This window comes from Palaemon carinicauda, chromosome 24 (assembly GCF_036898095.1).
Source record: "Palaemon carinicauda isolate YSFRI2023 chromosome 24, ASM3689809v2, whole genome shotgun sequence".
Lineage (NCBI taxonomy): Eukaryota > Metazoa > Arthropoda > Malacostraca > Decapoda > Palaemonidae > Palaemon > Palaemon carinicauda.
Genome location: NC_090748.1, coordinates 70,535,944 through 70,555,701, shown reverse-complemented (window position 1 = coordinate 70,555,701; position 19,758 = coordinate 70,535,944). Strand labels below are relative to the sequence as shown.

The window sequence follows — 19,758 nt, the reverse complement described above, 5'->3', positions numbered from 1 at the left end:
TCAACAGCCAAAACGAGTTCCCTGACAAATGAATGTGCAACAGCTCCCATGCTTCTTGGGGTTTGAAGACCATTTCTAGATGTTTCGACCCTCAAGTTTACAATTCTCACAAAGTTTTCCATGGTAATTTCCTTGACAATTCTGGTGGTGATAAAAAAAGATTGGATATGTTTTACCAGACTTCTCAGTGGCATCCTTTCACATACTGTCTTAGGACAGTCTCTCAAGTGTTCACAAGGATGGGGACTACTGTTTGAAATAGTTAATGATTTTGGGGCTAAGTGTTCTTTTATGCCTTGAGGATTGGCTATTTTAAGTAATTTATAGGAAGAAGATTTGGGATCAGCAAGTGTACTGTAGTTGCTTCCTATAGTTACTGGAAAAGTTGGAGAAATCAGTTTTAAAAAGTGCCTTAGGGTTCTGGCTCAGAAGATTCTATATTTGGAAATGTTAATAGAAACAATTTCTTTTTGGAATTTTCTGTTGGAGAAAAGGTCTGTCTTTCCTTCTATTGTTGATTAGGTTCAAAAGGTTGAAGTTTATGTCAGTTTGGGAGAGCATGAGACTTATAGGAATGTCTTCAAGAGTAATTAATTCAGAAGGGATGCCTAAAGATGAAAATTTTCAAATTTCATCTCAATATGCATTGGAACAGAATAAACAATCTCAACTTCTGTGATAAAGATTCATTTTTTTTCAAATTCTGAGTTTGTGGGACAATCGCAGGCAGTTTCCCTAGAAATAAAAATCCTGGACTTTTCTGTTTGCAAATGATTCACAGGAAGGAGGATCAACTCTAGAGCATTTACATCTATCATGGAAATGGACGTTGCAGGAGTCAAATCTTCAGAATTAGGAACCACTAGTGGTAGGAAAGACCATGGCAGTGTTTTCAGACAAGTATTGGCCTACACCAGGAACCAAGGATAATGGAGGTGCTTTAGACTTGGACAAATTTGAGAGGAACAAGCCTTTCCCCTCAGTTTATTCCCGTTAAGTCGAACATCTTGGCAGATCAGTTAAGAAGGATAAGTCAGAATCTTCCAACCAAATGGTCTCTAGTCAGTGTCTTGAGGTCAAGAAATAGTGGGGTTGACAAAACATCGCAACAGTACTTAACAAAAACTATACAGCAGAAGTATTTTCTTCACCAGTTACAGAACTTGAAATCTTGCCATGGCTACCAGATGCCATGTTACAAGACTTGTCAAATCTGGATCTTTGAGCATTTGAATCATTCACTATGATTCAACAGGTGACAAGTTCAGAATTTCTACAATGGCAGGATGACACTGGTAGCTTCATTCTAGCCACAAATGGAATGGTTCCCACATCTGTGGTATCTTTTATCGGAGTGGCCATAAAGGTTGAAGTAAATAACAATCTCCTCAGACAACCAGTGTCGGAGGTGATTCATCCAAACTCATCCATGCTACATCTAACGAATGGATATCCATAGTTTCAGAAACAAGAGTTTTTTTGCAGCCCTCTACTGTATATGGTCTAGCATATATTAGAAATGATAGTCTCACCATAATGTGTGGCTAAAACAATAAAATTTTGATTATGATTGGTGCAAATCTAAAAATGTATCTATGATTAGAACTTGTTAGGATGAAATTTTTATTTTTGTTTCTTTTTTTATAAAATGAAATATTTAATTTCAGCCATTAAAGGATACCGATCCATGCTTAATTCTGTACTCAAGCATCTTGGATTAGATGTATCCATCTCAGGTGTTAAAGCAGATGTGTTTATGGCTTTTATTTAATTGAAAGACCTTTGGTATTCAGGTCTACCGATTTTTTTCTTGGAATTTGGATGCAATTTTTCAATAGTGTGTCTAAAAGGTTCAAGTTTTGAGTCTTTGGAAAACCTTTCAGATAAAGATTTCACACCTAAACCAATCTTTTTGTTTGTCTGGCCTTCAGCTAAACACATGAATAAACTACAAGCACTATCTTCTACAGTAAGGTAAGCTATATTAAGAATGTATGATGATAATGATAATATCTCTTTTGCCTACTTTCAGATCTGAAATTGATTTTTGGAGAGACTGCCACAATTTCTTTAAATTCCCTCATTGGAATAAAAATGTGAGCATTATATCAGAAAATAGTTTTATTGTCTGTTAAGAGCCATTAAGTACCATTTGTACAAAATTACAAACACCAGAGGTAGAATCCCTAATTTGATTTGGGGGATTAGAATTCCAAATTGTCCTCTGGCTAAAAATAATGTCCTTTCTTGTAGTTTGGTCACATAGCCTCATGAATATTCAATCAAAGTCTAATGAAAGCCTTAAAAGTGATGCTATATTCCTGAATATTTTAGATTTTTTTTTTAAATGCTTAGGTGAAAGCTTAATAGCATACCAAGTCAATTATCCCTAAGAATCCTGTTATTAATTGTCGAGATTGCTGGGCTTCAGGTCCTATATCGGCACCTAGTAATGTGATCTAATAAAATTTTGGGGTTTTGTTAACCTAAATCTTTTCCTTAATTGAAAAATTATAATGGAATTATATGAATAGGTAATTATTAAACAATCTAAAGTCCCTTATTTCAAAATGTATCTTCATATGCTTTGTTACCAATAAACTAGATAAAAGAGTCTAGAATGCTAATTAATTTTATCATTTTACACCTATAAATGACCTAGCTCTTTCCTTCACTGGTGACCTACCTCCATCAGTGTGTGGAAGGCAGCAATATAAATATCAGGGGAGGTTAATAGAAATAAACATAAGTTTAATAATAATTTTTATTTCTATGTTCACCTAATGTTCATATACATGCCCAACCTTCTACCCACTGACTTGTGGTGTCAAGTAGCTAGAGAATAGTATTGACTTTGAGACTGAAAAGACAAAGCATCTGTGGCTTGAACAAGCCATCAGTGGTTGCCATTAACTGCTTGATTGTCTCATTACTTTACTGGAGACATAAGTCTACTGAAAAGAAAGAAAATGGGAAACATTTTAGCTTTACGGGTACCGTAAAACTCAATAAAACCAAGCTTCCAGAGGGAAGAAATATGAACATAAGGATTATAGAAATAAAAATTTTTATTATTCAAATTTATACTGTATACAGGAGATTTTCATGTCACTTCAAATTTAAGGTCTTCCAAAATCCCTTCAACAAAGATTTTGTATTATAGGTCTGCTGTTTCAAATTATCTAATTTTGTTCTCAATAATAGTAGAACCCCAGAAAACAAATGCAAATGAAACTGAACAAATTGGTATTTGAAAGGTATTTTCAAAAGATTTATTAACATTAAATCGAATCCACATTTGCAACTTTCTAGAACCTATAGAACCGAGACACATATCATCAGCAACATACCAACCAGATAAAGGTTTTATAATATGGTATACTAAATTTTTATGTAGCTCTCTGCCAATGCACCCCAGGAAAACAACTGTAAACATTTATGCAATATTTTTGCTATATTATCATCATCCTCATCATCATCTCTCACGGCTATTGACGCAAAGGGCCTTGGTTATTTTTTGCTAGTCATCTGGTAGCAGGCTGGCCAGGGCACCAGCCACCCATTAAGATACTATGGCTAAAGAGTTATGGGGTCCTTTGACTGGCCAGACAATGCTATATTGGATCCTTCTATCTGGTTACTGTTCATTTCCCCTTTGCCTACTCATACACCAAATAGTATGGCCTATCTTTACAGATTCTCCTCTGTACTCATACATATAACAACACTGAGATTACCAAACAATTCTTCTTCACCCAAGGGGTTAACTACAGTAATTTAATTGTTCAGAAGCCAGTTTCTTCTTGGTAAGGGTAGAAGAGACTCTAGCTATGGTAAGCAGCTCTTCTAGGAGGACACTCCAAAATCAAACTGTCTTGGGTTAAGAGTTATCTTGCTTGAGGGTACACTCGGGCACACTATTCTATCTTATTTTTCTTCCTCTTGTTTTGTTAAAGTTTTATCGTTTATCTTTATATTTTAATGTTGCTACTGTTCTCCAAATATCTTATTTTTCCTTGTTTCCTTTCCTCACTGGGCCATTTTCCCTGTTGGAGCCACTGGGCTTATAGCATCCTGCTTTTCCAATTAAGGTTGTAGCTTGGCAAGTTATAATAATAATAATCTCTATCTTGAGCTTTTAAATCAATACTTCTCCATTCGTCATTTCCTACCTCACGCTTCAATAGTCCTCAGCCATGTAGGCCTTGATCTTCCAACTCTTCTAGTGCCTCGTGGAGCCCAGTAGAAAGTTTGGTGAACTAATCTCTCTTGATGAGTGCAAAGAGCATGCCTATACCATCTCCATCTACCCCTGACCATGATCTTATCCACATATGGCACTCGAGTAATCTCTCTTATCGTTTCATTTCAAATCCTGTCCTACTACTCAACTCCCAATATTCTTCTGAGGGGTTTGTTCTCAAATCTACTAAATCTGTAGGATATTGTTTCATTGTCATAATACGACTCATGTCAATACAGTAACACCGATCTCACTAAACTAATATATAGCCTGATTTTTATCTCTAATTTCAGGCGATTTGATTTCCAAATTTGCTTAACCTAGCTATTGTCTAATTTGCTTTTCTCAATCTTTTATTAAACTCTAATTCTAAAAATCCTGTGTTAGAGATCATAGTTCCTAAATATTCAAATGATTCCACCTCATTAATCCTTTCTCCTCCCAATGATATTTCATCTTCCATTGCATATTCCATTCTCATCATCTCTGTCTTCTTTTATTTATCTTGAGTCCCTCATATGATATTTCATACATTCCGGTAAGCAAGTCCTGTGGTGTTCTGCTAATACGGAAAGCGTCATCAGCATGCTCTAGGTCAGCTAAATTCCTGTTGCCATTTCAGTCTATTCCTTCATCATCCCCAAATGTTCTATGCATTACAAAATCCATGAGGAAGATATACAGCATAGGTGACAACATTTTCCCTCGGAGTACTCCGCTGTTCACTGGAAATTCCTTTGATAGGACTCCACTAGCCTTAACTTTGCACTTGCTATGCTCATGAACAGACAATCAAATTTACATATTTAAGAGGAAGTCCATAATAATGCAGGACTCTCCACAAAATTGACCGGTGCACACTATCAAAGGCTTTTTCATAGTCCAAAATTGCCATTAAAAGTCGATTTCTATATTTTACACATTGCTGTACCACATGTCTTAAAATGAATATTTGGTCAGTACAACTTTTACCTTTTCAAAATCCTTTTTATTCATCAATATTTCTTTCTATTCTCTTTAGAATGAGCATACTATAAATTTTCATGACAAATTATGTAAGTGTGATGCCTCCGTACTTATTGCAATCAGCCAGATTTCCTTTTTTGACATTTTCACCAATACTCCAAGCTCCCATTCATCAGGTTTTGCCTCTTCACGCCACAGTCTACAAAATAATCTGGTAAGTATCCCGGGAGTACCTTCATTTTTGGCCAATATCATCTCAGCAGTTATTCCATCGTATCTAGGGGCTCTCCATCTCTAGTTTTTTAATGATAGCTTCGACTTGAAACCCACTAAATTGATTCGTGTGCACATCAAGGTCTTTCCCAGCTTCCACTATATTATACTCAAACTAAATGGGACCTAATAATGCCAGTGGCAATGATAAGCCAAAGTTGTGAGAATCAGAAAAGAATTGAGAAAAGAGATTATACCAAAGTCAAGTGGTCTGTTTATGTCTGATTTAGCCAGGCAGCCTTATACTTAGGGCATCTTTTCTCCTTATTAGAACAAAATGGAAATTCAATACTCATCTATTCAATCCATCTAATTTTGTTTCTTGTTTTTTATTAATGATTTTATGCACGTAGGTACTGTATATTTGGTGAAAAATGCTTTTTAGCAAGTGAATTTTGGGGTTTGAAGCTAGGTAATTTCAAATTCTGACTGATATCTAAGGGATGATTAAACTGATAAATTAAGTCTCTTCTGAAAAGTCCAAAAATTTTCTTGTAAAGTAATAAGGTCACAAACTGTTGATTACACTACCTACATTATCAGTTACATATCAAAATCACATTACTGTGATTCTACATAAAACTAAGTTTGTTTCTTGTTGAAAGGTCTAGTTCAAATACTAGAAATTGCATCTACTGTACATCGTACCAAATTAAATGCGAGTTTTAATGAAGCAGACTTCTTAGTGAGATAAATTGAAAAGCTCTGCAGCAACTTAGGTGTCATTGAAAATAATTTCTATGCTTAGAATAGATCACTACTGTATGCTAGAATAAATATAAAATAAAAAGAACCCAGACATGGTTACACAATGCAGTCACAGACCTTAAACAATATACAACATTAAAATTTTGATTCACCCTTGAAAAACAAAGCTGCATAACCGAAAATTAACTTTTTACTTATGTACTTTCATATATACTGTTACTGGCAATTGTACGATACTTCTAACTACAGTATACTGTACTGTATATGAATTGCAGTGCTATACAGACCTGGTCTCCACTTGATATGCATTCCTAAGAAAGGTGATTAAAGACATTTTTATACAGTGAACTATGAAATGGATAATCATATCAAATATTAAAGAAGAAAAGATTCATAAATTCAGTAATACTAAAAATTATAATTACATATGATCGCTATATGGAATGATCCATCTACTGATTAATAGAACCAATCAATATACCTTACTACATAAGGTATAAAAATTATAAAATACTGCTAATTTGTTTTTAAATTTAAAATGCTCATGTATAACATATGCTATATTCTATAAACATACAGTACTGTACACAATGCAAAGTCCTCCTTTCAACTATCAAAAAAATTTCCAGAATTAAAATACATAACCTTAAAAGTTAATAAATAGAAACTTCATGAGTTTAAACAAATACAGTACAGTACTAGAAATGTAAGATAAAAAAAGATATACTCTTTTGAGATTTATAAGGAAGGAACTTGGTTTGTTATGTAAAAATATACGATCTAGTACAAAGGAAGAATGATTTGAATGAATAAAATTAAGAAAATGTGCAAGAATATGATACTCGGGCCACTTGACATGGTGCTGGGTCAGGGAGGCCATCCCATCACATCAAAGTTGAGTTTAGGATTTAAAAAAATGGTAAAATTCTACACATGTAACTATGTGATGCATAAAAAATGCATATTTTTCAGATGAATTTGTTCATCAATATCAATGAGTTAAAATAATTTTAATAGAAAAATCATACAGGATTTCTTTAAGGACCAGAAAACTTATTGATAGACAAGTAAGGAATGATCCTCACTTAACATAAGTTTTCTGGTCCTTAAAGTCATCTTACAGGGTCTACCAGGATTTTTCAAAGGGGCAGGAACGCAAGCCTCCCAATATTCATGATAGCACTTGATCAAGTGCTGCACTGTTCGTGGCTTCACACCAGTAAGACTTGATATTTTCGGTAATTTATGGTTTGTTTTGAACAATGTGACTATTCTAATGCATTTTTTCTTATCCATGGTCTGTTTAGGCACAACTGGAGGGTAACACGAACCCAAAAGGGGACAAAAAGCGGGACACAAAATTAAAAAAAAAAAAAAAAAATCGATCACCACAAAGAATAAAGTGCAACGGAGGTACACAAGTCATACGCTAGTCTCTCCCCAATTGTTGATACTACGTCCAGAGAAAATGTTGGCTCGTTACACTCTTTTTAGGGGGTTTAGGGGGGACTTGTGAGGATCTATGACTTTTTGAAAAATGTGTGAACCTTGGGGTAGAGCAACAACACATTCCGCCCATTCTGTATATATACACACACAGTCAGACCTTGTGAATTGCGGTTTCTTACTTCGCGGTTTGGTGTTTCGCGGCAAAGGGGTGAAAAATAAATAAATAAATAAAAAAATTCTTTGTAGTTGATGTTTACCCAACATTAAGAATTTAATTTCTAATAGTGATACCTCTGGATACGAAAGTTTCTGCTTACGAAAAATTCAGGGTACGAAAAGCGATACGAAGATTTTTATGCCCCAGTATACGAAAAAATTTTCAGGATACGAAAAGCTTACGAGATCCCAACTCATCGCCGAGAGTAATTTTACAATTCGCGCCCCGCCAGACTTTGAACTTGGGTAAACTCGCTTACAGCCTCCTGTTCACCCATTGGTTATCTCCCTATTCAGATGCTAGCTGCCGCCATAAGATCCTGCTTTCCTATTGGTCGGCAACTATCCCACCTTGCTCACGCACGGACGTTCATCTCTCTCTCTCTCTTTTCGTTCCGACTGCGGTATCGGTAACATTGACTTCGCGTGCTTTCGCTTGTTTTACGTAGTGTTGAATACATTCGTACGCCACGTGTTATCGTTATTAAACATTCTTTACTGTGTACTGTACTGTATTAGTGTTTACTACATAGTATATAACGTACGTAGTGTACAAGTATTATTGAGCTTAATACTGTAGCCATGGGTCCCAAGAATGTTCCCTAAGGAAAGAAAAAGAAGACGATGCTCTCGATGGAGACGAAACTCGAAATCGTGAAAAAGTACAAGTCTGGCATGCGTTTAAGTGTGATCGCCAAGGAGTATGGCTGGAATCCCTGTACGATAGGCACCATCCTGAAGTAGAAGGCGGCCATCAAAGCAGCGACACCCTCTAAGGGCGTCACTATTTTCTCCAACAAGAGAACCCACGTGCATGACGAAATGGAGAGGCTGCTTCTTGTGTGGATCAAAGACAGAGATCTCAGGAGACACCATCACCGAGACTATATTTCGCCAGAAGGGCTCCGCCATTTTCGGTGATCTCGAGCGTTCTCAGTCCGAAAAAGGGGCAGGAGAAGGAACATCCCAGCAGGAACCCCCGGAGTTCAAGGCTTCTCGGGGGTGGTTCGAGAAATTCAAGAGAAGGACTGGTATTCATTCAGTGGTACGGCATGGGGAGGCAGCCAGCTCGGACATGAAAGCCGCCGAAGCCTTTGTTAAAAAGTTTGACGAGTTGACTCTGCAGGAAGACTACAGTTCGCAGCAAGTTTTCAATTGCGACAAAACTGGGCTTTTCTGGAAGAAAATGCCTCGTCGGACGTTCATCACGGCGGAGGAGAAGAGGATACCGAGACATAAGCCTATGAAGGACAGGCTTACTCTTACTTATTGTGCAAACGCCAGTGGGGACTGTAAGATAAAGCCCCTGCTGGTGTACCATTCTGAAACTCCCCGAGCCTTCAAAGCCCACAAAGTCATCAAGAAGAACCTTCCCATGATGTGGAGGGCAAATGCTAAAGCCTGGGTAACGAGGCAACTTTTCATTGATTGGGTGAATGTCTGCTTCGGTCCGACTGTCCAAAAATATTTGGAAGAAAAGCGCCTCCCTATGAAATGTCTGCTGGTGTTGGACAATGCTCCAGCTCACCCTCCTGGCCTCGAGGAACATCTTCTGGCCGAATATTCCTTCATAAAGGTCCTGTATCTACCGCCTAACACCACCCCTCTCCTCCAGCTCATGGACCAGCATGTTTTTTCTAATCTCAAAAAAATTGTACACGAAGCATCTCTTCCAGAGATGTTTCCAAGTCACACAAAGTACAAACCTCACTCTGCGTGAATTCTGGAAAGATCATTTTAACATTGTGATATGCCTCAGACTCATCGATCTCGCTTGGCAGGAAGTTTCGAGGCATACCCTGAACTCCTCTTGGAGGAAGCTGTGGCATGATGATGTCTCTGCATGAGACTTCGAGGGGTTCGGGAAGCCTGGAGGCGAAGCCGAGATCGTTGACAATCCTGAACCCATTCAGCAGCCTGAGGTGGCTGACATCGTACATCTTGGTACGTCCACGGGGCTGGAAGTTAATGCCGAAGATATAGATGAACTTATCGAGAAGCACCACGAGGAGTTGACGACGGACGACCTGAAGGAGTTGGAGACGATACAAGTGAGTGTTGTTCAAGAGCAGTTCTCTAGCGGTGATGAGGAGGATGTTAGACCTTTGAAAATGGCAGACATTAAGGAAATTCTTGGCTGTTTCCATAAAATGGCAGACTACGTCGAAAAAGGAACATCCAGAAAAAGTTTATACCAACCGTGCGCTTCAACACTGCAATGACGTTTGCCTAACGCATTTTAGAAATGTGTTGAAAAGTAGGCAGAAACAAGATTCCATGGATAGTTTCTTATTAAAGAGGCCAGCAGTATTAGTAGGCCAAGACGAAGGTGAAAGTGAAGAAAAGAAACGGAAAAGAGAAAGTGATGAAGAAGTAGAAGGTGAAAGTAAAGAAACAGAAAAAAGAAAGTGATGAAGAAGTAGAAGAAATTTAGAATATGTAAAAAACGTAAAGGTAATAAAAAGCAAAAAAAAAAAAAAATTCAATTTTAAGTTTTATGTTATCGTTAGGTGTTAAAGTAATTTTTTTTTTCATTTTATAGTTTTCCATACGTAATGTTAAGTGTTAATTATTTCTGCCATTTTTTTATTTCGTAAAGTTTAAGTGTTAATGTGTTTAGTGTGTAAATTATTGTACGTAGTCTGTCACTTGTAACGTTTTCTGCCTTATGCCATCCTCCTCTGCCGCGACTTCGCTATCGGACATCGTCTCAATCAAAAGGTAAGTTTCAACTTTTTTGTTAATTAACTGTATCTTTTTTTTCAGGGTATCAACCCTTAATTTAGGTATACCGGTAACAATACACCTTCACTGATCCAAATGCTTTACATACAGTACCATAACTTTTATACAGTAGTAAAGAAAACGGACCATTTTCTTAGGGCTTGGAGGGGATAACTAGGCTATAACTACATTATTGAATAATCTCATGGTGGTTTCTGGAATGGATTAGGCTGTTTTTAACGGTTGGGTTCATTATTGAATGATAGAAATGGCTGCATTGCATGTTTATTACTACAGTTTAGCATGTTTATGAAAGAAAAAGTGTCTTCGTATTCTTGGAACGGATTAGGCTACTTACATGTAAAACGCGACTCAGTATACAAAAAAATCAGCATACGAAACCGTATCCTGAACGGATTACTTTCGTATGCTGAGGCATCACTGTACTTGGCAACCGCATTGGGATGGCCAAGAACAATGCAATACCTATTAAATAAAAATTCTCATAAAATTGCAATAAAATTCAAGCTAGGAGACGACTTCAAATAGCCCGCGCTCCTTTACACTAGGAGCGCTGCGTGCCACTATCCTAGCTCTCTCTGTGCAGTGTGTATTGATTTACTGTGGTAAAAAATTACAACTATATTTGAAATAAACTCATTGTTTACATTCAAATCAGTAGATTAAATCAGCATAGTCCGTAGTCAACCTATATTCACTTTCACGATATCATCCCCCTGATATGACCATTCACTTTCACAGAATTACCTCACTGATATAACCTATCATGCATATAAGTATGATATCTCCTTCACATTATTATTGTCACTCACTTATTATTATTATAGGCTTAATCCTTTTCCAAATCCCTTTCGTACATTTACTTTGCTCTCCCACATATCTTTCCAACTCTTTTGATTCTCTTTATTTTTTGCAATTTCGCTCATCTCTTTTCAAACATTCATTCGTCATTTTCATCTTATTAATCATTCTAAACCCCTTTCTTATCTTTCATTCCATGTATTCCCATTCCTATGTATTATTCCTTCTGCTTGCATTTCCCAAATTCATTGATTTCGCTAATATATTTGAATTAGCATAGATTAGGCGGAGGCAATGTGCAAGAAGAAGGAACTTGGCTACCGCAAGGCCAGGACAATCTGAACGCTTGCACGCACGCTACCACCTCCCCCTGTCTGAGCTCTTTGTCATATTGTTTTATCCTCTCTCCCTGGTGTTTCACTTAACTGTATCCAATAATAATGAATGTAATATTCACATTTTAGTGTCATATTTATAATTAAAAACATAGCGAATCATAATCTTATGTATTGTTTACATACAAATCCGCTGATCAACCCTGCCTGGACTATTGTCAACCTCAATTTACAGATCAAATAACTCGCTCATTAAGGCATGCTACCGAAGGATATTTCATATTTATTAAAAGAAACCATTATTACTTGATCTATCATTTTCCAATTAGCATATTAATTCCAATAGTTTTATTTGAATTGCTTCTCTCATATTTTATTTACTTGTACCGAGTTGAATTGGATAACGTTAAACGGAGTTTCATTCATGTTGCCGATTCACGATATTTGATAGTTTTTAGCTGTTTTGTGCTTGATTATAAAGCTTCAATAGACACTTAGCAAAGAAACAAAGATTTCATTTATATATATGAGAGAGAGAGAGAGAGAGAGAGAGAGAGAGAGAGAGAGAGAGAGAGAGAGAGAGAGAGAGAGAGAGAGAGAGAGAGAGAGAGAGAGAGAGAGAGAATTAGGTGCTGCTTGTTGTACTCAAGCAAGATGCTTTGAGTAAGATCGCCGCCAGCATTCGCGCAATGAATGCAGGGGTGTAAGGAACACTCCAGCAGTGGGAGTGGTTTCGGGGATCCCAAGCATGCCTCAATTAATGCAGAGTACAGGCATAGCCCAAATGATTAGTTGTAATGATACCATTTTGTTGTTTTTGCATGGATACCTGCAGAAGCCTGCAGAAGTGTTCCGTGTAGAGGAAAATACCTTTGCTTGATTATGATACTTCTTATTAGTATGATACAGTTAGTTAACTGTTGATGATGATGCACATTCACTAATTTTTGATACAGCTGTTTAACGGATGTTTCATTATGTTTAAAGATATCAGATGATGTCTCAGTATGTTTGAAGATATTAAATACTATTTCATTATGTTTGATGTCTGATGGTGATGTTCTTTTCTTGTGACTTCTTTACATATTATGGCCATACTTAATAACTATTATTGTCACTATTTGATAATGACTGTAGTGGATCCTGGTGTACCAAAGGGATACAAAAGTATCTGTAGAGTGTGAATGTTGGGGATATGTGCACAATTTGATTTTCAGAGGAATTTTTTGTTTTTTGTTGAAACATTTCTTTTATGTAATTTGAGTTTTTTTTTGCTAGAAATTATAATTTTTGGTTAGGAACATAATGACTGTATAATGTATTTGTGTTTACCAGTACTATATCTTAGATCTCTTTCAGACAGAGTGTCCAATGAATGAGCCAACGTGAAGGCTTGACATATGAGGGCATTCACTAATGGACTGTAGGATTTAGAAAAGTTAAGTCAAATATTGTCTAACTTAAAATCTGAAACTGCCTGATGCACATACAACAAATGCAGTTCCATAGTAACTAGGGATAGCTAATTGTTGTGCATTCAAGAGATTTACTATACAGATGGAATTCTGGGTATCTGTCGGACAAGTTAAAAAAAAGTTTTACCAACAATAATTACTAATAACAATGGCTCACTCAAGGAGCTAAGCTAGCAGTGTTAACGTAATGGACGATTAAATTAAACTTGTACAACTGCATGATCAAGATGACTGGCCCAATTCACACGGTTACCTACAGGGTCTATTATTATTATTATTATTATTATATTTGCTAAGCTACAACCCTAGTTGGAAAAGCAGGATGCTATAAGCCCAGAGGGAAAATAGCTCAGTGAGGAAAGGAAACAAGGAAAAATAGAATATTTTAAGAACAATAACATTACAATAAATATTTCCTAAATTAACTATAAAAACTTTAACAAAACAAGAGGAAGAAAAATTAGATAGTGTGCCCGAGTGTACCCTCAAGCAAGAGAACTCTAACCCAAGACAGTGGAAGGCCATGGTACAGAGGCTATGGCACTACCCAAGACTAGAGAACAATGGTTTGACTTTTGAGTGTCCTTCTTCTAGAAGAGCTGCTTACCATAGCTAAAGAGTCTCTTCTACCCTTACCAAGAGGGAAGTGGCTACTGAACAATTACAGTGCAGTAGTTAGTTCTATATTACCAATTGAAGGGGGAGGAAAGTTGACATAACAGAAAAAAAATTATTTATCTTTATTTGTACAGATTCTAAGATTGTATAGTTCAAGATTCTGAGTTAATAACTTATGTTTTGCAAGTAAGAGTGCATGAAACAGTTCTATATTTATTATAAACTTCAGTCATAACCTAACAGGACCAATGAGATTCAATAAGGGCAGTAAAAGATAAGGTAACTCTCTACCAATGTTCCTTTTCCTAATCATAGCAAAAAACCATGATGCTATATTGCCATAATGTAATTAAACTATTTTCAAAAACTATGAAATTATATAAAATCATAAATATTATATGATACATTTCTTTAACATGTACCTTTAGAATCATCATAGAAATGAGCAAACTTACTTTTAAATTGTCAGCCTGGTATATAAATAGTACAGTGCCCGAATTACTACTTTGTACTTGGTGAAGAATAAAGAAAGTTTCCAAAATTCTTAAGAGTTTTTATGTTAACCAATACATCTCAAACATCTGATAACTACACACCACACTATCCAAATCATGAGGTAAAATACAACTTCTAGATGTAAGAAGAATTATTCGTCATTGAACAAGAGAGAATCATTTAGGGTTATAATTTTTAATGTCTCTATCAAGGGAAATACTTTTTGAAATACCTTTTCTACCCATCAAATGTGTGTCTATTTCAATACCCCGTAATGTAAATCATTTACAATTGTAAGCCATTGAAAATGTTTAGATTGCCAAAAAAAAAAAAAAAAAAAAAAAAGGAAAAAATAACATTACCAATTGACATTTCAAGTAGTGTCACAGAGTTTAACATTTATTACTAAAATCATTATTACTTTAATTAGAACATTGAGATTAGAAAAAATAAAGGGAACTTTAGGAATATTCTTTTTCCTAATCAAACAGAAAATTAAAATATATTTCTTGAAAATAATCTTAATATATTAACACCAAAATAAAATATAATTGTAACTAAACATTAGTGAAAAATTAACAAATTGGCAAAAATAATCCGCGGGATGCATAAATCACAAATTATTAGTAATTTGTATTTTTCCTAACATACTTACCGAGAAACACTTTCTTAGGAGTTACCTGGAACCTCCGACCAGAGTTTTGTGTAGTTTATCCTACTCCCATTTTCTATAATGATAGGCCTAGCGGAGGAGAACATGCCCCGAGGGCAATACCAAGTCAGGCCACATGTTTCCCAGGTCGTAGGCTTCAGTAAGTTCTATGTAAGTAACAATACTAAAGATCAGTGAGGCACATGGGGGAAGGATGGGGGGGTCATAACTCGAAAGTGTTTCTCGGTAAGTATGTTAGGAAAAATACAAATTACTAATAATTTGTGATTTGTTCCAACACAGAGACTTACCTCGAAACACTTTCTTAGGAGACTCACACTTTAGGAGGTGGGAGTTCCTCCCTGACAAAGACCCCAACACATGGAAAGTAGGATAAACTACACAAAGAGCTCATTAGTGCATATAGTACTCACCCTACAAAATTCCTTGATGTGCTTGATAAATTTTGAACATAACTTGATGTGCCGGTCTACTGGCTAAGACCTCCACAGACGATGGACAGTAAGAGAAAAAGATAAGGGGAAATAATAGATAAGAACGCTTGTGTCTAGAGAGTTTGAAATCCGCGATTAAACCTGGGGCTTGAGCCGTTAAATCGGTTGGAGCGCCGAGATGACTGGCCCGATCGAAAAACCATCCAATGATTTCCTCGTACAATCCTTGAGGTAGTGAGCGGTGAATGTCGACTGATTAGACCAAGTTCCCGCTCTAAGTACCTGAGCAACAGACATGTTCTTTTCAAAGGCTAGAGAGGTGGTTAAATCTCTAACATCATGAGCTCTGGGCTTTCCTGGAACTGAAAGTCTAGCACTAGAATAAGCTTGACTTATAACTTGCCTGAGCCAAAAAGAAATAGTGTTCTTTGAAATTTTCTTTTTAGTCTTACCCGTGGATACAAAAAGATTCTTAATTCCAGGACGGAGATTCGCCATCCTCTTAAGATATTTCCTAATAACCCTGACAGGGCACAACTTTAAGTCTTCTTGATTTCCTGAGTTTGGGATTGCTGGGATAGAAAAACCCTCAAATCTAGGATCCCAAATGGATGGATTCTGGGTCTTGGCGACGAACGATGGAACAAACTTAAAGGAAATATCCTTCCATCCCCTTGAGTGTTCTACTTCATACGACAATCCATGAAGTTCACCCACTCTCCTAGCTGAAGCCAACGCTAATAAGAAGACAGCTTTAAGCGTAAGATTTCTGTCCACAATATCTTTTAAAGGTTTGATCCTTCGCTCTTCTGGGCTGGCCTTCTAGGAAGGGACGGAGTACTTGGTCCAGGTTGTTCAGCCTGTCTACTGATGGAAATGCCTTGACCTGCAATGAATCTAGAACTATCCTCAAGTACGTCGTTTTGTTGGTTGGAATTAGATGAGATTTCTCCAGATTGACGGTAATGCCCAGATTTTTGCATAGTTGAAGAAGGTCTGCACCTTGTTGATTCAAGACTTCCTTTGAGGATGAAAGGAGTAACCAGTCGTCCAGGTACCGAATTAGACAAATATCCCGTTCGTGAGCCCAAATGGAGATCGTCGTAAAGATTCTTGTGAATACCTAGGGAGCTGTAGAAAGTCCGAAGCACAGGGCCTTGAATTGCATAATCTGGGAACCCCATTTCACCCGGAGAAACTTCCTGCTTGCTGGATGAATTGGAATCTGGAAATAGGCATCCTTGAGGTCTATGGAAATCATAAAATCCCCTTCCCTCAAGGACGCCATGACTGTTCTTGGGGTGTCCATCTTGAAACTTGTCTTCCGTATAAATTTGTTGAGGGCTGACAGGTCTATCACTGGTCTCCAACCTCCTGTTGCTTTCTCCACCAAGAAAAGATGACTGCAGAACCCCGGACCCGGAAGCTTTACCGTCTCCATAACTCCCTTCTGCATCATTGTGGAGATTTCTTCATCTAAGGCAGCTCTCTTCAACGGGTCTTTGGGGGCTAACCATTCCGCCTGGCTTGCTGGGATCAAAGGAGGAGGATCCTCCAGAAAAGGAATCCTGTAACCCTCTTTCAACACAGATACTGTCCATGGATCTGCTCCGTGGAGCTTCCATGCTTGCCAAAACAGTCTGAGGCATCCCCCTACCTGAGGCTTGGGCAGGGGAGGGGGGCCTCTCACATTACCTCCTACAAGAGGAACGTCCTGATCGGCCTCTCCTGGAGGACGAGTATGAACTCCTGTAGATGGAAGGAGCTGAAGTAGCTCCCCTTCGGGAGGGATTCGTCGACTGAGGCCATTACCTGAAGAAGGGTCTCTTCTTACTTGAGACGGAGACGAACGAGAAGTAGAAGGTGCCTCAGCTACAGGTCTCCTAAAGACGGGACGTCTCACAGATTGCGACTTGGGCACGATGACTTCCCTCTTTTTGGACATCTTCTCCGCTACTTCTTCAGCTTTCTTTAAAGGGAACAGTTGTTCATCCCAAACTGAGATGTTCCGAAGAGCCCTTGCTTCCCTGTCAGAGATTTTCCTCGGGAGATTCTTCAACAGCGAATCCCTTCTCCTCAGCACCCAGTTTGCTGAAAGAACCAAGGCCTGAAACGTGAGGAATTTAAGGGCACAGCCACCAGATCCGACCAATTCATTCAGGGCCTCTCGTTTGGCAGGTTCCATCGAGTCTGTCGGAATCTGCGAACCCACCAAGGTAGTGGCCCACCAGTCCAGCCATGATGCAACGTTAACCCCTTTTTTATTCATTATTTCTTTATAACTATTCTTTTTTACATCTCTATTATATAATGCAATTGTATTATTGCTATGCGTAATTATGTGTAGTAATTTATTGAGGAGTTATCATAGAATTTTGTGCTATAATTATGTGTAGTAATTTATTAAGGAGTTATCATAGAATTTTGTGCTATAGAACGAATTATACAAATTACAGTGTATTCTTATGAGAATATTCACTCCAACATACGATCTAGATCCTGGAATGAATTAAGATTGTATGTGGAGGTTCCAATGTAATGGTGATCCCCTTCGGTAGTTTGACTGCTTTAATGGCTGCCTTCTGCTTGATGATCGTCGAGATCATAGACATATTCCCGCCATATTGTTTACCCAGATCACTCACACGCACACTGCGCTCATGTTTTTCTACAATTTCTTGCTTCAATTCTAATGAAAGCATTGCCTTCTTCCTTTTCTCATGACTACTAATACCTGTACCGAAACTAAGCTTCTGAGGACCCATTATACGTAAAATCAAAAATGGAACGTGAAAAAAGGAAGATAATAAGCACTGTTAATAACGGACCAAACGGGGTACAACCACACGATGCACACGAGAACAGAGAACTAATCGACGCGACGCTCACTGGTGTCCCTCCGACGTGCTGCTGTCTAACGGCGTAAACAAGAAACTACAACCGACACTTCGAGAAAATTCTACACGTATGGTCTACGTCGGATGTTGGAGCATGATGTCGGGTGTCAAGACGAGAATTCGATCGAATTTTACGTCGGATCTTGGAGCAATCGTATGTAAAAGCAATCGCATGTAGAGGTTCCACTGTACATACTCCTCTTTTAAAATTTTAGGTGTGATTCTTGATTATAAATTTACTTTTGAGTAACACATTTGGTCTATTTCTTCAAGTAGACAAAAACTTGGCATATTGATAAAATCTTTTATGATTATTGGTTATCAATCTAATCTGAAGAAATCTTTTAATTCTTTCATTCTGCCTTGTTTTGACTATTGTTCTCCTGTCTGGCCTTCAGCTGCTGAACCTCATCTTAATTTCTTTAAAAAAAACTTTGGTCTATTAAATTTCTTCATCCAGACCTAGATATTAATTTCTGGTGCCACTGTTCAATTAGTTTTCTATGTATGTTGCATAAGATTTTTCATAATTCTGACCACCTTTTGCATTCATATCTTCCTAGACTGTACCATCATGTTCAAAGTATTTGGTATGAAGTTAATTCTAACAGTCTTACCTTCTACATCTTCAGGCACAATGCTACACATTATTCTAAAAGTTTTATTCCAGCTGTGACTAGATTATGGAATGATCTTAATTATCAGGCAGTTAAATGGTTTGAACTTCAGAAGTTCAACCTTGTACCAAATGTTTTTATGTTGAACAGGCTGACATAAGTCTCTCTTCAAGGTCTATTTTAACATTGTTACTGGTCTAGATATTTTATATTAATATTCATTACTTTTCATATAGTTTTTTTTATTTCCTTTCCCTATTGTAGCCCCTGGGATTACAACATCCTTTTTAAACTAACACTGTAGCTTAGCTAGTAATAATAATATTAATCCAATCTCTACAGCCACTGCAATGCCCCTTCCAGTGTACAAACCAAGCACATGAGTGAAGATAGAGCTGTATTATATTTTTCCGACTTTTCTTTGTACAACACTATATCAATCTACAGTCTACTGTATTATTGTCTTCCATGAGTTTTTTCAGTTCTAGTTATTTTTCCATGTCATAAAATATGTTTTCATGTCCTAAATTATGAGACTACTTTACTGGAATAACATAAAGGGGTAACTTCAGTGTTTATATATAGTACTGTAGTTATCTATTTTGACTTGCATTGAAATTCATCTTACACCAGTGTAGGAAAAGATCTAAGTCATAAAGTGAGGACTTATTGAGTATGTATGTATATATTTATGTACGTACACACACGCATATATAACACTAGAGAGTTATTGGGTCCTTTGATTGGCCAGACAGTACTGCATTGGATCCTTCTCTCAGGTTACAGTTCATTTTCCCTTTGCCTACACATACA

At 37.2% G+C, this 19,758-nt stretch overlaps 1 protein-coding gene across 1 annotated transcript in view; it reads right to left on the bottom strand.

Annotated features, from left to right (window-relative positions):
* Nucleotides 1-6,414: 6,414 nt before the first annotated feature.
* Nucleotides 6,415-19,758, bottom strand: part of LOC137618147 (serine/threonine-protein kinase SIK3 homolog) — a 267,259-nt gene continuing 253,915 nt past the window's right edge. Inside the window, exon 17 of the mRNA XM_068348177.1 lies at nucleotides 6,415-6,501. Within this exon, the coding sequence (XP_068204278.1) occupies nucleotides 6,430-6,501 (72 nt within the window). The 3' untranslated portion in view covers nucleotides 6,415-6,429. The remainder of the gene's footprint in view (nucleotides 6,502-19,758) is intronic.